General features: G+C 42.7%; 1 protein-coding gene across 2 annotated transcripts; it reads right to left on the reverse strand.

Moving 5' to 3' along the window:
* Nucleotides 1–61: 61 nt before the first annotated feature.
* Nucleotides 62–11,590, reverse strand: LOC119153371 (BRCA2 and CDKN1A interacting protein). 2 transcript variants are annotated; one of them, XM_037399814.1, is made up of 7 exons: nt 11,411–11,582; nt 8,146–8,220; nt 7,391–7,471; nt 6,178–6,270; nt 5,455–5,642; nt 4,003–4,180; nt 62–476 (listed from the first exon to the last, which is right to left on the reverse strand). In XM_037399814.1, the coding sequence occupies exons 1-7, from the start codon at nt 11,546–11,548 to the stop codon at nt 306–308; spliced, it is 924 nt and encodes a 307-aa protein (XP_037255711.1). In that variant the 5' UTR covers nt 11,549–11,582; the 3' UTR covers nt 62–305. The 2 variants fall into 2 exon arrangements, with proteins under 2 accessions (XP_037255711.1, XP_037255713.1); XM_037399816.1 differs by lacking the exon at nt 62–476 and adding an exon at nt 485–3,330 and having other exon boundaries at nt 11,411–11,590.
* Between the last annotated feature and the right edge of the window lie 4,313 nt (nt 11,591–15,903).

Here is a 15,903-nt window from a genome sequence, read left to right on the forward strand (position 1 = left end):
ATTTTGTAGCAAAACCATACAACCTAGTTTTGGTTAAAAACATACTGAGCAGATCTCCAAGTTTTCTTCGAACATCAGGTTTTTATTGACTGCTTAATGATGATACCAAAGTACAGAAAGATACAGTATTTAAAAATATTAATTTGATGGATATTTTTAGTTGTACCACCTATTTGTCTTGTAAGTGTAGAGAGGAATCATTTGAGCAGTACAAAATCATTAACTCAATAGCAGTCCTCTAAAAATATTGTGAAGTCATAGTTCTGCATGGCTGCTTGATAAAAAACCAGCATTTACAGGAACGTTCAGAGTGAGAGATAGTCTTTGAGTTTATCCATAATTGCATTAATTCCATCAGCTGGAACTATCATAACAGTCCGTAAAGGTTTCATTGGTACATCATCAAAGGACCATCTGCCACCCAAACAGGTGTCACTTTCCTCTTGCACGGAGTAGTTGAACTTCAGAAGGGCTTTCTAAACAACAGAAATAAAAGCATTAGGATTAAATTTTTTAATTAGTGTGAAGTAATACATCATCAAAACAAAGTAAAAATAATGACCCTATCATGCACATGCTTAATAAGAAGTTATTTTCTTCACTCTCAAAAGGTCCACCAAAAAAAACCCTACAAAAGAATCCACTATCAAGTATTTTAAACTATATGCTTTTCACATAATTTATATAATTCATATTAAATTCTAAAGTTATTGATATCATTATAGTTTGGTATCGGAAAAATGACCTAAGGGGGGGGGGGGCGGGAATCAACACCTCCTTTATAAGCTTACAGTGCCCCATTTTAGACTGTTTAAGAGAGCATCTCCACTCCGTATTATCACATTAAGGAATGCTGACCCTTAGAAGCTGTTGTGCCAGCTAGCGGGGACTCCTGACCAGTAACAGGAATATGGGGCTCTTAAGAGTCCTTCAACCCTGGAGCAAGAGCAAACCACTAGCTGTGTAATTTTGAGAATTAGCAGATCAGCCACAGCCCAGATAAAAGGAACAGCACGAGAGTGCAAGTAGCGCAGAGCCTGCAATAAAGACGATAGCTTCGTGTGGACAACATGTGGAAGGCCTGTAGCAAGATGCAGGCTCTGCTCTTTTCATGGCCTACTCTGAAACTGCTCAGTCCTAAAAATCAAGGTACCTGTAAGAATATGTAGTACAGTAATCCTCTCTTTCACCTTGCCAGTAGAAATTAAGTATTAAGGGGATAGGTAATAATATAAATCCTGAGCAGAATTTCAAAAAGCTTTTGGAAAATCCCTAGATGGCTGGAGCCACTGAAAGACAATATTAATAAAAGGATGCTTCTTAAAATATGTAGGTGTCCATAACATGTATTCTTTCTCTTCAGTGATATATACTGTATACATATAGAACTGTGCCTCTTTATTAGCCTTCCTAGACAAAATGCCAGACGGATAGAAAAACTTACCCAACAAACACTTCCAGTTCTCACACAAGTCAGATTACAAAGTATGAACTGAACTCCTAAGTAGAAAAACTCATCTAACCTCTTCCCTTTGCAGGGAAAGTTAAGATCCAGTCTCCCTTTAGGTTTGTTATTTACTAACAGTATCTCAAGGCTGTAAATTTAATTTTGGAAGAACAATCACATTAATTGAGTGGCTTTGCTCAAGAACAAACAATTTAAGCAATGGAGGCTCTAAACCTTTGATCAATTCCAAGTCTGGTTATAACAGAGATTTTCTTCTGCTCCCTCAATAACATTTTAAGGAACAGAATAAAGCACAGGGAACTGACAAGTGCAAAAAGCTTCTCTCTATTTTATATGGCTCCAAGCCTCTGCCTCACCACATTTAATACTATTGTATAGCAATCTAATTAATGTTTCATGTGATCAAGAAGGAAATACACTCTAACACTAATTTAACACATATACATCATTAAGTACAGAGACTCACTTAATCTAATAGCCTCCCTCATGTTTTAAAATAATTTATTAACAACACGAGAAAGGCTGTTGGAAAGAAAAGCATGTTCAGATCGAGTCTATCCACTTGAATTGACAATTCTTGCAATTTTGATAAAAGCAGAAAATTAGTCTTTAAGATGCCAATCAAAACAACAAAACAGAAATAAATACAAAATAGGCCTCTGAGAACGTAATGCCTGTGGACACGTGCGCATCACACACTTCTCCCCTTCAGTTTTTCAGTAAGGTTTTTACATGGACTTCATACTCAGCTGGTAAAGGTGCTGTGGCAGGAACACAAAAATCCCAAACATGTTACTGCATAGAGGCTACAACAGTATTCCCTATAGCTAACAATTAATTCACCCACTTACATTTTTCTTCTTCCCAAGAAATAAAATTACGGCCATATTATAGCCTCTAACAGAGAATGTCATGAATAATTACCTACAGAAACCTTTGCCATTAACCATATGACACATGTGCAAGTATTTTCTCCTGTAGGCACTGCCAGAAATAAAAAATAATGGTATCTTGAAAAAGCAATAATATTGTAGAATAATATTGTTAAAGCTTTGGGAAAAAAAATAAAGAACAATGAAAAAGTCTTTGCATTTCAAAGTATATTTTTAATCTAATTTCCTGCATCTTTCCCTCGCCTGATTTGGCTTGGGACCTGCAGAATCGTGTAAACAGGTTGCCTTAGGAAAGAGGAAGTAATATTTTAATCTCAGTATCGTAGCATTTTTTTATTAATATACTTGTTCTGAGTAGAAGAGAGACAGGAAAGGGAAGTGATAGCTATTTGTTTGGATCTTCAGAAGTTTTTTATTCTTATTTCTTGAAAGTAACAGGTATCCAAAAGCAAACAGATAAATCAGCTTTCCATATAGTATCAGCAACAACACAAAGGCACAGCTTGGCATCTGTTAAGTTTCTTGGGAAGAGATCTCAAGCAATGCATTTCACTAGATTACCAAACCTAAATAAAGCCTCAACAGCTGTTTCTTTCTGACACAGGACTAACTATTAGGGGCAAGGAAAAGAGATCTGTGTATTTAAGTATTAACATGCATTGCAGATGCTGATCGAGACTCTAACAACAGAAGATTTTTTTGAATATTTATTCATCTAAGTGCTTAAAGCTGTGACACATGATTAAGTTAGAGCACCCTTGCAAGTTACTACCTGTTGTTTGCACTGCCACTCTTGGGCACTTGTGACGTAAATCATGTTAGCTTGAATCTCACTGACAGACATTCAGGCTAACCTGCCCCTCCTGCAGTGTGCACACCCACAGTCACACTGCTCTGTTCAGCTGGCACAGCCATTTAGCAAGTCTTCCACATTTCTGATTATTCAGATTAAAGACGACAACTGCACTGCTGCCAAAACAAAAGAAACTTCTTTAAACTCAGGAGGCCTGGGACATGCTGCTAAATTCAATACCCAGATTTGTTACCATTTGTTTGTCCTAAAAATGTAGATATTCCATTCACGGGATTTCAACAAGTCTGACAATTACTACATTCAATTCAATCTCTTTGGCACTGCTACACGAGTAAAGAGATGAAGTTTGTTAATTCTTTGAGGCCAAGACACTAGCCTCAAGACAAAGCAACACCTGATCTTTCCCCTAAAGTCTCTCATTATTGCAGGTATTCTCTGAATTTTTTTCCATTATCCTCATAGCACTGGAGACCCTATCAGGTAGTAACGCTGCTACAGGCAGTCTATGCCGCAAAGTCTTATAGCCAGGTTAATTGTGACCCGACACAAATAACATAATAGTCAATTCATGCCAATACAGAGTATTAGTTTAATAATGTGGACTTATGGATGGCACACCTCTCCATAACTCTGTAAGTACAAAAAGTGTAGTGTTCAACACACAAAAATAGGTTGCTTGCCCACCCCTCAAAACTAGTCTAAAAAAAGCAGGATTCAATATAAAGATACGTGACCATATCTTTTCAAAAGCCTTCCCTGAATTTAAGGTGAAATACCTTTTTTGCCGATAAGAAAAATAATATTATAAATTAAATTTCATATGGTACCTCATAAAAGAATTCTTCCTCTGCATTTGCAAACATTAATTCCTCCTTTTGCCGATTTCTTCCTTCCTTCCTCTTAGAATTACTCTTCGTGGCTTCTGTAAAGGTCTTGCTGACAAGGAGGTAGTAGTGGCACTTTCCACAAGGTTTGTTTGTTCTCTCTGCCTCTGTCAACTCTTTCCTAAAGATAAATAGATGTTTATACACAGAATTTAAAAATATGTTTACATACACAATTTAAACCCTCAACAAGCAAACCTTATAATGCATTACTACAGAAAGGATATTGAGATTGGAGCCTATTTTTTAACAGTTGCCTCAGAAAACAGATTTTGCATATGCATTCCTAGTATTTAAACACACTATTGGCACTTCAAAACAATAAAAAGATGGATGTCTTTCCACACTTCACAATATAACCCTTTTTCCCAGAATCTTGTTCATGGTAGGGTCTGTGAAATGATTCTAAGTGCAGCTCTGCTGGAAACACATCAGACTATCACCTCTATGAAGAACAATAGCTGAAGAGCCAGAAAATACTCTTGCCCACCCTTGTGTTAAACTTGTCACTGCAACACTCCAAAATCATTAAGAGAAAGAGACTGAGATCTGAATTTGAGTTGTGACAAGTGCTATACTAGTGGTAAACCTCAAAGCTAAGTCTTCAAACACCTCATTCCTTTCTCTAAAAACCTTCCTGACCATCCCTATCAACACATTTATTTTTACAACAAAGCAGTAATTTCTTGAAGCTCTGTTTTATTGCTGTCATGGCTCATTTAAACAGTCAACTTAATTTAACTTCTAATCCCACCTCACAGGAGAAAAAAGAAGAAAAAAAATAAAATTAACAATCTTCATTTGATCACTGGAGTTCCTTAAAAATTGTAATTTTCTGGCTGTCAGCATGGCACTAAAACAATATAATGCTGTATCTCAGTGGATTCCTTTACTTACTGCCCCCCAGCCTATGATATAAACCCATTAACTGGTAGACTACCCAGCATCTAACCTGCTTTAGTCATTTACTTGAAACTAATCAAAACACTGCATATTGTTTTCTTGTGCCAGAACTCATCCACCTTGTAAGCCTGTCCCTCGGTCTGAATCTTCCCTTCCAGAGCCAGACATTAACACACGAGCAGAAACATCCAAGCTGCTCATCATCAGCATGCTATAAAAACTTCTCATTTTAAATTTTTCCCAGATCAGTAGGAAATACTCTGCAATATAGATAAACTATAACATACACACAGCTATTTCTGCAGTAGAACAGCATACATTCTTAGATTACTTCCTCTATCTTACCGAGTTTGAAAAGCTTAAAGATATAAAAATATTTTTAAATTAACTGAAGACCTTATGTGAGATGAAAATATTTTTTTCTGGGGAAAAAAAAAAATGAAGCAAAAGTACTATTCAACATCATGTCAAAAAAACCCCAAAGAAACTTACTGAAGCTGCTGGTGCATGGGCAGAGCAATCTGCGGTGGTACATTAATGAATCTTTCACTTAGTATAAGACCCACAGGCTTAGTACTGTCATTTAGAAGCTTATTCAGTTGTTCAACTACATGCTGTTCGCAGCTCTTCTCACACCGACTCAGAATCAGCTCTTTGATTTGTTCAGCAGACTGTGTACCCTAGAATCAAAAGGTGTATTTTCTTTACATTATAAAACAATTATTTACACAGAAAACCTCGAATGTGTACTTCAAGGGAATATTCTACAGGCCTACTGGCAATTTCTGTAACCAGTCTCTAAAGCACTATACAATTTCTCTGAAATTATTTACCAACCCTGAAGCTGAGGGCAAACAAAGGTTTGTAACTGATAGGAATGCAGCTAGGAGCTGCAACACCAACACACTCAACAGCAAAACTCAAAAGCTGTGAGAGATGAAAATCAAGAAATGTAAGAGGATGGCAGCTCAGTCACCCTGGAAATACTATTTGACCTAATTTTAACTCTCTATGCCATTCTTTGCTTTATGTTTGACCTCCAGCAAGTTACACAGGACTAGATCCAAAAGCAAGCTAAGTGATGTGCAGCCTTTATGACCATAGTCCTCCACGGTGAAATTCAAAATCCTGATCCAGCTGTCTAGGCTTGTAACAAAAGGCAGGAAAGCAGGACACAGTCTCACTACTGTCTAGACATTAATGAGGAATACTAACCTTTCTTTCTGTTAAGTTTAAGCAGCTTATAAAACCAAAGACTTCATCATCATCTTCGTCATCATCACTACTGTCTTCTTGGACTTCTGCTTGCTATTTAATGAAAGAAAAAGCAACAACTCATACTGACATTCTATTTCTGCTCTGCAGCAAAAAAATGGGAGTTTTTTTCTTTCCAGAAGATGCTTGGTAGATGACAACCATCCAGGTAATCTGTACAAACACAAAACCTACAAATTCTGGTTATGGTTATGAAAGTGCTGCATCCCTGAATGTCTCTGTGTACTTAAAGCCAGCTATATAGAGAGCCAGGTTATCTGCCTTCTACAGTAGGGTCTTTTGAAAGGCACTAAAATTTGCTAGCTTACATTTAATAAGCAGCATCTCAGTACAAGGGATGGAAATATCTTAAGCAAAACCCAATTTTCTTCGGTTTCTAACATAGGGAAGTAAACCTGCGAAGTCTTGAAAAGCACACAGCAATAGAGCTTTGACAGAGAGCGAAACAAAAAGCTCAACAAAACTCCAGAACGAAAAAATTGGGAAAGAACAGGGGGTCATGCAATTGTAACATAAGGATCATATTAAACATGGGAAGAAAAACTGTTGGCACAGGACAAAAAGGGAATGTACAGCAAAGGTACCATGTAACATGGTAAACAGCACAACTGTGTGACGGGAGCAGTTTGAAAGCAAGGTGGCCGTGATGTTGTGAGCACCATACAGTACTGAACAACTTCCTAGCCAGGAGCAATTCAGGAGCCTCTGCAGAGCGCTCCATTGCCACAGCAGAACTTGTTTAGGACTCATTTTGGGATCCTTTCCTATGCACAAAGAACTCTGCACAAAAAGAAACTGCATGCAGGACGTTTTTGGTCTGACGTTGGGAAATCACAAGGTCATGTTTCTTATGAAGATGGTAACAAATTTCTCCATAGCATTTTCAGCATTACTACTCTACTACTAAAAATTCAGAGAGACAAGTGAAAAGCCTTCCATACATAAAAAGAAATCAACCAAAATAAGAAATCAAATTCCTTGTTTGCTTGAAAGTAGACATGGAAACTTTCAGCTCCCCTAGAAGAATCCTCCTCAAAGCAAAAAAGGAAGCAAGCATACAAATTACAAAAACAGGATCCCCTTCTGAAAGCCTGTTATGTCTTCTCAACAGAAAAAAGTATTGTACTTCATTCAAAAATGTAAACTGTCTTACCTTGATAACACTTCCAATATGATTCTGTTGTATTAATATATCAGTTAATTCAGCAGTGTTAACAGGAGCTTTTAGAAACAACTGGAAAATAGGAAACAGGTATTAAGAAGTTTTAGACCTGATGACATATCATGGGCCACTTAGGAAATAAAGTCAGTAATTTCTCCAAGTTGTTATGCAATACTCTCTTCCACTGTTAATTTCCATTTAGTGACTTTAACTTTCTTCAATACAATAATGTAAAGACTAAAAATCAGCTTCTTGAAGCACTTGTTCCTTGACCCTCCACAAGCTGCTATTTTGCATACCTGATATCCTTTTGAGTTTGGTATGATCTGAATGCTTGCTGAGCATAGACTTACTACAGAAACAGCCAAAAGAAGACTGGCGGCTGCCACATTGAACACACACATCATTCGTTCGTCTGTTTTTTTAAGGGCTAAATTTTACCAAAAAAAAAAAACCCCTCCAGGAAGCTGACTAACATTGTCAGCCCAGGTTTTCTGGGCAGCAGCTAACACAATGGAGATGGAAAAATTATACATACTGTGGAAAAACAGTCCTACAGTTCACTGGGTAAAGTTCTTGAAACCATGGTTTAGGAGACACATATTCACTGTGGCTGTAATTACTTAATATTCATGAGCTGAAGCACAGCAAACTAAGAATCAATACAGATAATGTGCACTGATGACTGTATAACTCTAGATATTATCAATGGACATATCAACCAAGATAATAAGAAGTCAAAGTACCTGTTGTAGTAATTTCTTTATCCCGTTACAGTCATTGTCTGATATGGAATGTGCTTCAAATTCAATATTCACTTCCTATGAAGAAGTAAAATGGAGAATATCAAACACACCTGGCAAGAAGCTATATCAAAAGAAGGCTAAACAATATAAAACTTCAAGACAAGTAATGGTCAACATCAGAAATAGAACTTATTTCCATCTCTCGGTAACCTCAGCAATTGTTATCGTTCCTTCTGTAATCTTTAGACAGCATCTGCGAAAGTAACTTTATAAAACTAACTTACAAATTGTGTTGTAATCAAACCTATAATGCTTTGTTCCTGCAATCTGGTTCACACAATTACGTTCACCGTAACCACATAGACTCTTACTCTAGAAAGGCATGATCCAGGCAGTTAAACTTTTAAAACTGCACTACTGCCGTGCAATGCCTTGGCTAAAGATGAAGATTGCTGCAGACTTTTAAATAATTACATCCAAAACAATGCTCTGCTATTTCTTCAAATCCTAATGGTATCATTAACCCCACTCTGGAAGCCTGCTCAGTAGGCGCACAATGAGACCCACTCACAGCAAAAGCAGAATGTGACCTCCTGCTTCTCCTTTCAGAACAAAGGCTGCGCACCTAGCAAACGGTTTTACTGGTATTCCATATTAACAGTACTGCCTGCCAAGGTTGCCTTGCCTGCTCAAGATCATCCAAACATACTTTGCCTTTTAACTGTCAGTTTGAATTCCACCTTCTGAACAATCTAAGCAACTGAGCCTTATTTTTGTCACCAATGAAGACTCATAACTCTCTCCTATCCTATACTGAGGTCATGGTCCTTACGGTCCACTGGGAGAACAGTGTTAAAGGCCTGTTTACAATGTTGAAAACAGATACATAACCACTTTGTAGGGTAATAAAAATCAGGAGACATGCTCAGATACTTTTCTATGGTCTAGTAAAGCAAGGAAGCTCTACAGAGGTAACTGAGAGCACATAATTTACTTGAGAAGCTATCAATATAAGAAAACAGATTTTATCTTTGGTGTATACAGCATTCACTCCTGGCATCCAGGAACTTTCTGACTGCTTTAAAATTCAAGGATCTCACTGAATGATTAAGCCAGTAAATTCTAAACAAAACACAGTTTACAGTGGTTCTGAATACTGTGCAAACCACAGCCATAAAATTGATATAAACCACAGAAGCGCTAGATGTTCTAACACTGGTCTTGCTTCATAGCTTTCCCACTACCCAAAGTAACAGCCTAGTATGACAGTTTACAAACCCTCCATCTTTCATCTATTAAAAAAAAAAAAAAAAGCAAATGGAGACTCATCATATATTCATATATTTTGGTGTGTCCTGTCTGGATGCTCTGTGCTTATTCTCTTCCCCCTGGACTGCATCCAAAGCAAAGCAAGACTATGCAGAACAAGCTGTACTGTGCAATACTCTGCTACGTATGACACAGCAGTAAGCAAAGCTCCTTCTCAGCAACCAGGTGCCACTTAGCCATCATGCTGCTGTTCTCAGACTGACAGAACTACCACATGCCCCTTCCTATAAAGAAGACATCTGCCTGAAGGAAGAGATTTTCCATTTCCACCTGAAGTGGCAAGAGACAAAGGGAAAGACTAATATGGCAAAAATAAAAATGCCAAGAATTGCAGAGAAACAAATGCCCTTTAAGTACATAAGTTCTTTTAAGTGTGTACTGAATTTTTGTAACTGTACAATTCTTTAATAGGAACAAGGCACACCTTGACATCTTTTACAAGAATTGAGAGATACTCAATGTACCTTTCTATGAAGACTTCCAAACTGAAATAGATGTAATAGTGATATATCATCCTCAAAAGCTGGAACACTAAAGTAAGCATTACATTGCAAATTTTATCCAGCACACAAACAATTGCAAATAAAATGCAGTACCACACACCAGTGCAGGAAACGGAAACCATCCTCAAAAGCCCTGCCACTGAAGACTCAAGTCTTCACCCACAAGCACCACAACAAAACCACTGTCCTTTCTACATTATGCAGGAATGCCATCCACTTTTAAAAAAGAAAAGGAAAAAAAAGGATTATTACCATTAGCTTTAATTTCATAGCTTCTAGACACTAGTGTAACATCTATCAGTTTACAAACACTGATTAGTACACGTAGTAGCAGTGCTAGCCAAGAACTTTACAAACATACGTTAGCTCCAACTAAGTCAGTCACTTAATGTGGCACACATTTCTAGCAAATGATAAATGTGCTTTTCCATCATGACTAAGAAGACAATTAAGCCTGCAGTTTTTATCACATGGTATCCTTTTAAAAGAGGTAGGGTTTGGGGTTTTTATTTGCTAATTTGCTAACTAAAGCCTCATCTAAGAAAAAGGAAGATAATAAACTCAAAGCAAAAACGTAGTCAAGACAATCGAGTTAAAATATTTAGTTTGAAATATACTGGGTTAAAACAGACAGGTCTGTTCTCTGACTCTTCTAAGCCCTGTGGAAACGACAGATTGCCTTATCATCCGTCCCTGAGTTCAAACTCGGTGTGTATCTCCCTCCTTCCTGCAAAGGGGGCTCCTGCTCCCCCCTCAGTGCTGTGTTTCACGGCTCAATAAAGCATTTTCACCCATGTCTAGGCCCAGAAAGGCGTGCGGGGGGAAAGACAAGTGTGTGCGCTCGGAAAAGCAATTAAAATGTTATTTCCGTGGGGCCTGGTGTTTTTTCTACTCCCCCCCCCAAAAAAAAAAAATAAAAAATTATAACAAATCATCTGTGCCAAAGCACTATTTCAAGCGGCTGCCTCCAGGCCCACAAAAACTCCGCACGCCGGGGCCAAGCCTGCACAACTGACTGCGGCCTCGGGGACCTCTGCATTTAAAAAAACAAACAAACAAACAAAAAAAACCCAAAACCAGAAAGAAAACAAACAAAAATCAGACTCTCCACAAAAATTACAGAATTCCCCTCACACGGCCGCTCGCCGACAGACACCACGGCGCCCCCCGCGCTGTAACCCAGGAACACGAACCCGCGCCCAGCGCCGGGCCGCAGCCCCGGGTGCCCCGCAGGGGCTGTGCAGGGGGCACCCCCCCAACCAGCTTCCAGCCGCAGCTCCGGCTGTCGCTGCCTGTCGCGGTACGACTTGTCCGAGAGCGGAGCCAGAGAGGAGGGGGCGGCCGCGGAGGCGGGCAGGGGGCGGCCGCGTCGGAGCGGCACCCAGCGGGCGGGGGGGCGCGGGCCGCCTGAAGGCCGCGAGGGTCCCGCTCACCTCACCGAGCTCCTCCGAGCCCGACTCCGAGTCCGACTCGCCCGACTCCGGCTCCGAGCCGCTCTCCCCGGCGGGGGCCGGGGCCTGGGGCTGGGGCTGTGGCTGGGCCCGGGCCCGCCGCTTGGCCGGCGTGGCCATGGTGTCGCGGCGCGCAGGCGCCCGGCCGCCGGAAGGGCAGGCGCGGGGCCCGCCCTGCGCGCTGCGGAGCGCCGGGGAGCGCGGCCGGCCGCTCCCCGCAGGGCCCGCCGGAGGGCCGTGCCCCGGCCGGCTGGTGGAGCGCGCCGTGCGGGCCTGCAGCGGCCAACGCCGCCTCCGCCCGTGTGGGGAACGCAGCGCGGGCCTGCTCGGGCAGAGCTCTGCAGGCGGCAGCAGGGGTAGGTCGTGCCCGGCCGCGGTGCATCGCGGGGACCGGCGGCGTCAGGCTGCCGAGGGCCGAGAGCCCCGGGGGGGGGGGCCGGGGCCGGGCCTGGCCCCGCCCGCTGGGGCCTCTGGGAAGCGTGGGCCCGGGCCGCCCCTGCCCCGCTCCTGAAACACCCGGAGCCCCTCTTCGTGCTGCACATGTCACCCGCTTTAAAAGAGTGTTCTGGGGAAGTCACCCGGGCTCCGCCGTCACTCGAGATACACTTAAGAACGATATGTGACCATGTAAGTGCGTGTTCATGGTGGCAGCTCCCTGCCCTGCTGAAGCAGCGCCTGTTTAAAAGCCAGAGAAATAACTGTGCAGCACATGCCCTCACGCTGCCCTCACTGCCCATGCGTGGCCGCGTCTGGGGCCTGGCGGTGACCCTGCCGGGAAGGGAAGAGCCGAGCAGGCCGCATGTGGCCCCCGCACAGCGTCGCTGGCGCTAAGGAAGTTCAATTAAACAAAAAGGAATCAAGTCCTTACTGCTTGCTTAAAAAATGAATTTCCAGACAGACAAACAGGAAAGGCAGCCAGGTAGAGTGCAGTAACCACAGTGTGAGTGCGTTTTTTATAAAAAATACTGATCAGGAAAATGAGTTGAAAAATCCAAAGCACTGAAATTATAAAGTGGCTGTGAGTGTCTGAGCCTGGTTCATGCGCACCATGTTCCATTTAAGTCTTTGTGTCTAGTTAAAGAAGAACAGTAAGTGTTAACGAGGTCATTTGAAGAAGAGGACTGGGCGCTCGCTGTTGCCAGCCAGAAGAAACACAAGGCGGAGGGCCTGGTATGTAATCTCAGCTTTATAAATGCAATCCAAACAGGTTAGAATTTTCAAGTCCCTTTAAAGTATCAAATAAGTCACTGTTTATTATTTTTTATTATTTTTCGAGAGCTGTGTGTGCTCAGGGAGCGCTTAGGTCATTACAAAACATGAGCAGTGATACAGGGAAAGAATTCAGTGTGGAGAGAGATGAATTGTCAAAGCCTTTTACTGCCGCAGTAGGACTGCCTCTGTGGCAATGCAATCTGTGCCTCTATACAGTTTTCCATTTTATTTCTGAAACTGTATCAGTCAAGAATTACAATAATTACTAACATTGCTTTTGGTAAAAATCCATGATGTAGTAGAAGAGTCTGAGTCCTTTGCTGTTCCTCTGGATTGCCGTGTCAAAAAAACAGTTTTGTTGTTGAGTTTTGTGATGTAGACACACAAACAGCAGGAATTATTCTCAACTCTTGTTGTTATTTGATGATAAATGTCTTACATTATCTGTGAGAAATATGAAATATGGAGCCATATTTCACGGCAGCCTTACAGGTAGGCTTTTTGCTTCTCTGGTTATTAAACCCATCTAATAATACTAAAAGAGTATTGGTAAGAAATGTATAGTATCAAAAATGGTAGCCCAGGGATTTTTAGAAGTTTTTTAAAAATCTTAGGATCATAAAATGCTTTGGCTTGGAAGGGACCTTAAAGATCCTCTAGTCCCACCTGGGCAGGGCCCCCTCCCCCCAGCCCAGGCTGCTCCCAGCCCCATCCAGCCTGGCCTTGAGCACTGCCAGGGATGGGGCACCCACAGCTGCTCTGGGCAGCCTGGGCCAGCGCCTCGCCGCCCTCACGGGGAACAATTTCTGCCTCACAGCTCATCTGCATCTCCCCTCTCCCAGCTTAAGGCCATTCCCCCTTGGCCTGTCACCACGTGCCCACGTACAAAGCCCCTCTCCAGCTTCTTGCCGGCCCCTGTAGGTGCTGGGAGCTGCTCTAAGGTCTCCCCGGAGCCTTCTCCTCCCCAGGCTGAGCAGCCCCAGCTCTCCCAGCCCGGCTCCATGGCAGAGGGGCTCCAGCCCCCTGACCACCTCCGTGGCCTCCTCTGGGCTCGCTCCAACAGGTCCGTGTCCTTCTCATGCTGGGGGCCCCAGAGCTGGTCGCAGCGCTGCAGGGGGGTCTCACGGGAGCGGAGCAGAGGGGCAGAATCCCCTCCCCCGCCCTGCTGGCCACGCTGCTGGGGATGCAGCCCAGGGCACGGGGGGCTCTCTGGGCTGCGAGCGCACATTGCTCGGTCACATGGAGCTTCTCATCCACCAGCACCCCCAAGTCCTTCTCCTTGGGGCTGCTCTCAATCCATTCTCTTCCCAGCCTGTATTGATACTGGGGGTTGCCCTGACCCAGGTGCAGGACCTTGCACTTGGCCTTGTTGAACTTCATGAAGTTCGCACAGGCCCACCTCTCAAGCCCCTCTGGATGGCATCCCTTCCCTCCAGCATGTCGACAGCACCACACGGCTTGGTGTCGTGGGTGAACTTACTGAAGGTACGCTCAGTCCCACTGTCCATCTTACTGACAAAGGTTAAACAGTGCCGGTCCCAGTACCAACCTCTGAGGAGTGTCATTTGTCACTGGTCTCCACTTGGACATCCAGCCATTGACCGCAGCTCTTTGAGTGCAACCATCCAGCTAATTCCTTATCCACTGAGTGGTACATCCATCAATCTATGTCTCTCTAGTTTAGAGACAAAGCTGTCATGTGGGACAGCATCAAGTGCTGCACAGGTCCAGGTAGATGACACCAGTCGCTCTTCCCTTATCCACCAACACTGTAACCCTGTTGTACAAGGCCACCAGATTTGTCAGGCATGATTTCCCATTAGTGAAGTCATGTTGGCTGTCACCAATTCTTATTTTCCATGTCACTTTCTTATTTTCCATGTGCCTTAGCATAATTTCCAGGAGGATCTACTCCATGATCTTCCCAGGCACAGAGGTGAGACTGACTGGCCTGTAGTTCCCTAAGTCTTCCTTTTTTCCATTTTTAAAAATGGGGGTTATGTTTCCCCTTTTCTGAACAGTGGGAACTTCACCAGATTGCCACGATTTCTGAAATACGATGGATAGTGGCTTAGCCACTTCATCTGCCAGTTCCCTCAGGACCCGCAGATGCATCTCATCAGGTCCCATGAGTTGTGCACCTTCAGGTTCTTTAGATGGTCTTAAACCTGATCTTCTCCTATGGTGGGTGGTTCCTCATTCTCCCAGTCCCTGCCTTTGCCTTCTGCAGCCCGGGCGGTGTGGCTGGAGCACTTGCTGTTGAAGACTGAGGCAAAAAAGTCATTGAGTACCTCAGGCTTCTCCATGTTCCAGGTAGCCTGGTCTCCTGTTTCCTTCTGGAGAGGGCCCACGTTAGTCTTCCTTTTATCACTGATTTATCTATAGAAGCTTTTCTTGTTGCCCTTGATGTCCCTGGACAGATTTAATTCTATCAGGACTTTAGCTTTCCTAACCTGATTGCTGGCTGCTCTGACTTCCACCCTCTGTAGACTTCCTTTCTGTGTTTGAATTTGTCCAGGAGCTCCTTGTTCATCCATGCAGCCTCCTGGCATTTTTGCCAGACTTCCTCTCTGTTGGGACGCATCGCTCCTGAGCTTGGAGGAGGTGATCCTACTAACCAGCTTTCTTGGGCCTCTCTTCCCTCCAGGGCTTCACCCCATGGTACTCTGCCAAGCAGATCCCTGAAGAGGCCAAGGGCTGCTCTCCTGAAGTCCAGAGCTTCTGTGTGCCCCCCTCACTGCCCTAAGCATATCTTATCTCAGTAGTATCTCAAAATTCATCTTTATTTATGTTATGATGGAACAGACAATTCCCTCTGCACATGGCAATCAGACCTTACCGTGTGACCCGTACGGTTGCTTATAATCAGAATAGCATTAGACAAGTTGTAATATTTTGCAGCTCGCAGTGTCACTTCAGCAACAAGAAACAGAAGTCCCCATTTATCTCTTTTTACAGGCTGTCCGCTGTATTAAAGATAGGTCGCAGTTAGTTTGGGGGCAGCTTTTCAAATGAAATTTGAGTGACCTACAAAGATGTTCTTTCTGTACAATGTATATAAGAAATCTGCAGGTTGTGGGTTTTTTTTTAATATGAGAGAGTATTGCTCATTTTTACTCTACTAATATCAGGTACCTAGAGATACACATTGTAATCCACTTTATATTTTAATTGAAGGCACAAGGATGTTGAATTTTACTGTGTGATGCTATGAATGAGAACCATTTCAATTATGTCTGTAAGAATAATATTCTGAAAATGCA

The sequence above is a fragment of the Falco rusticolus genome, chromosome 9 (genome assembly GCF_015220075.1).
Source record: "Falco rusticolus isolate bFalRus1 chromosome 9, bFalRus1.pri, whole genome shotgun sequence".
NCBI lineage: Eukaryota > Metazoa > Chordata > Aves > Falconiformes > Falconidae > Falco > Falco rusticolus.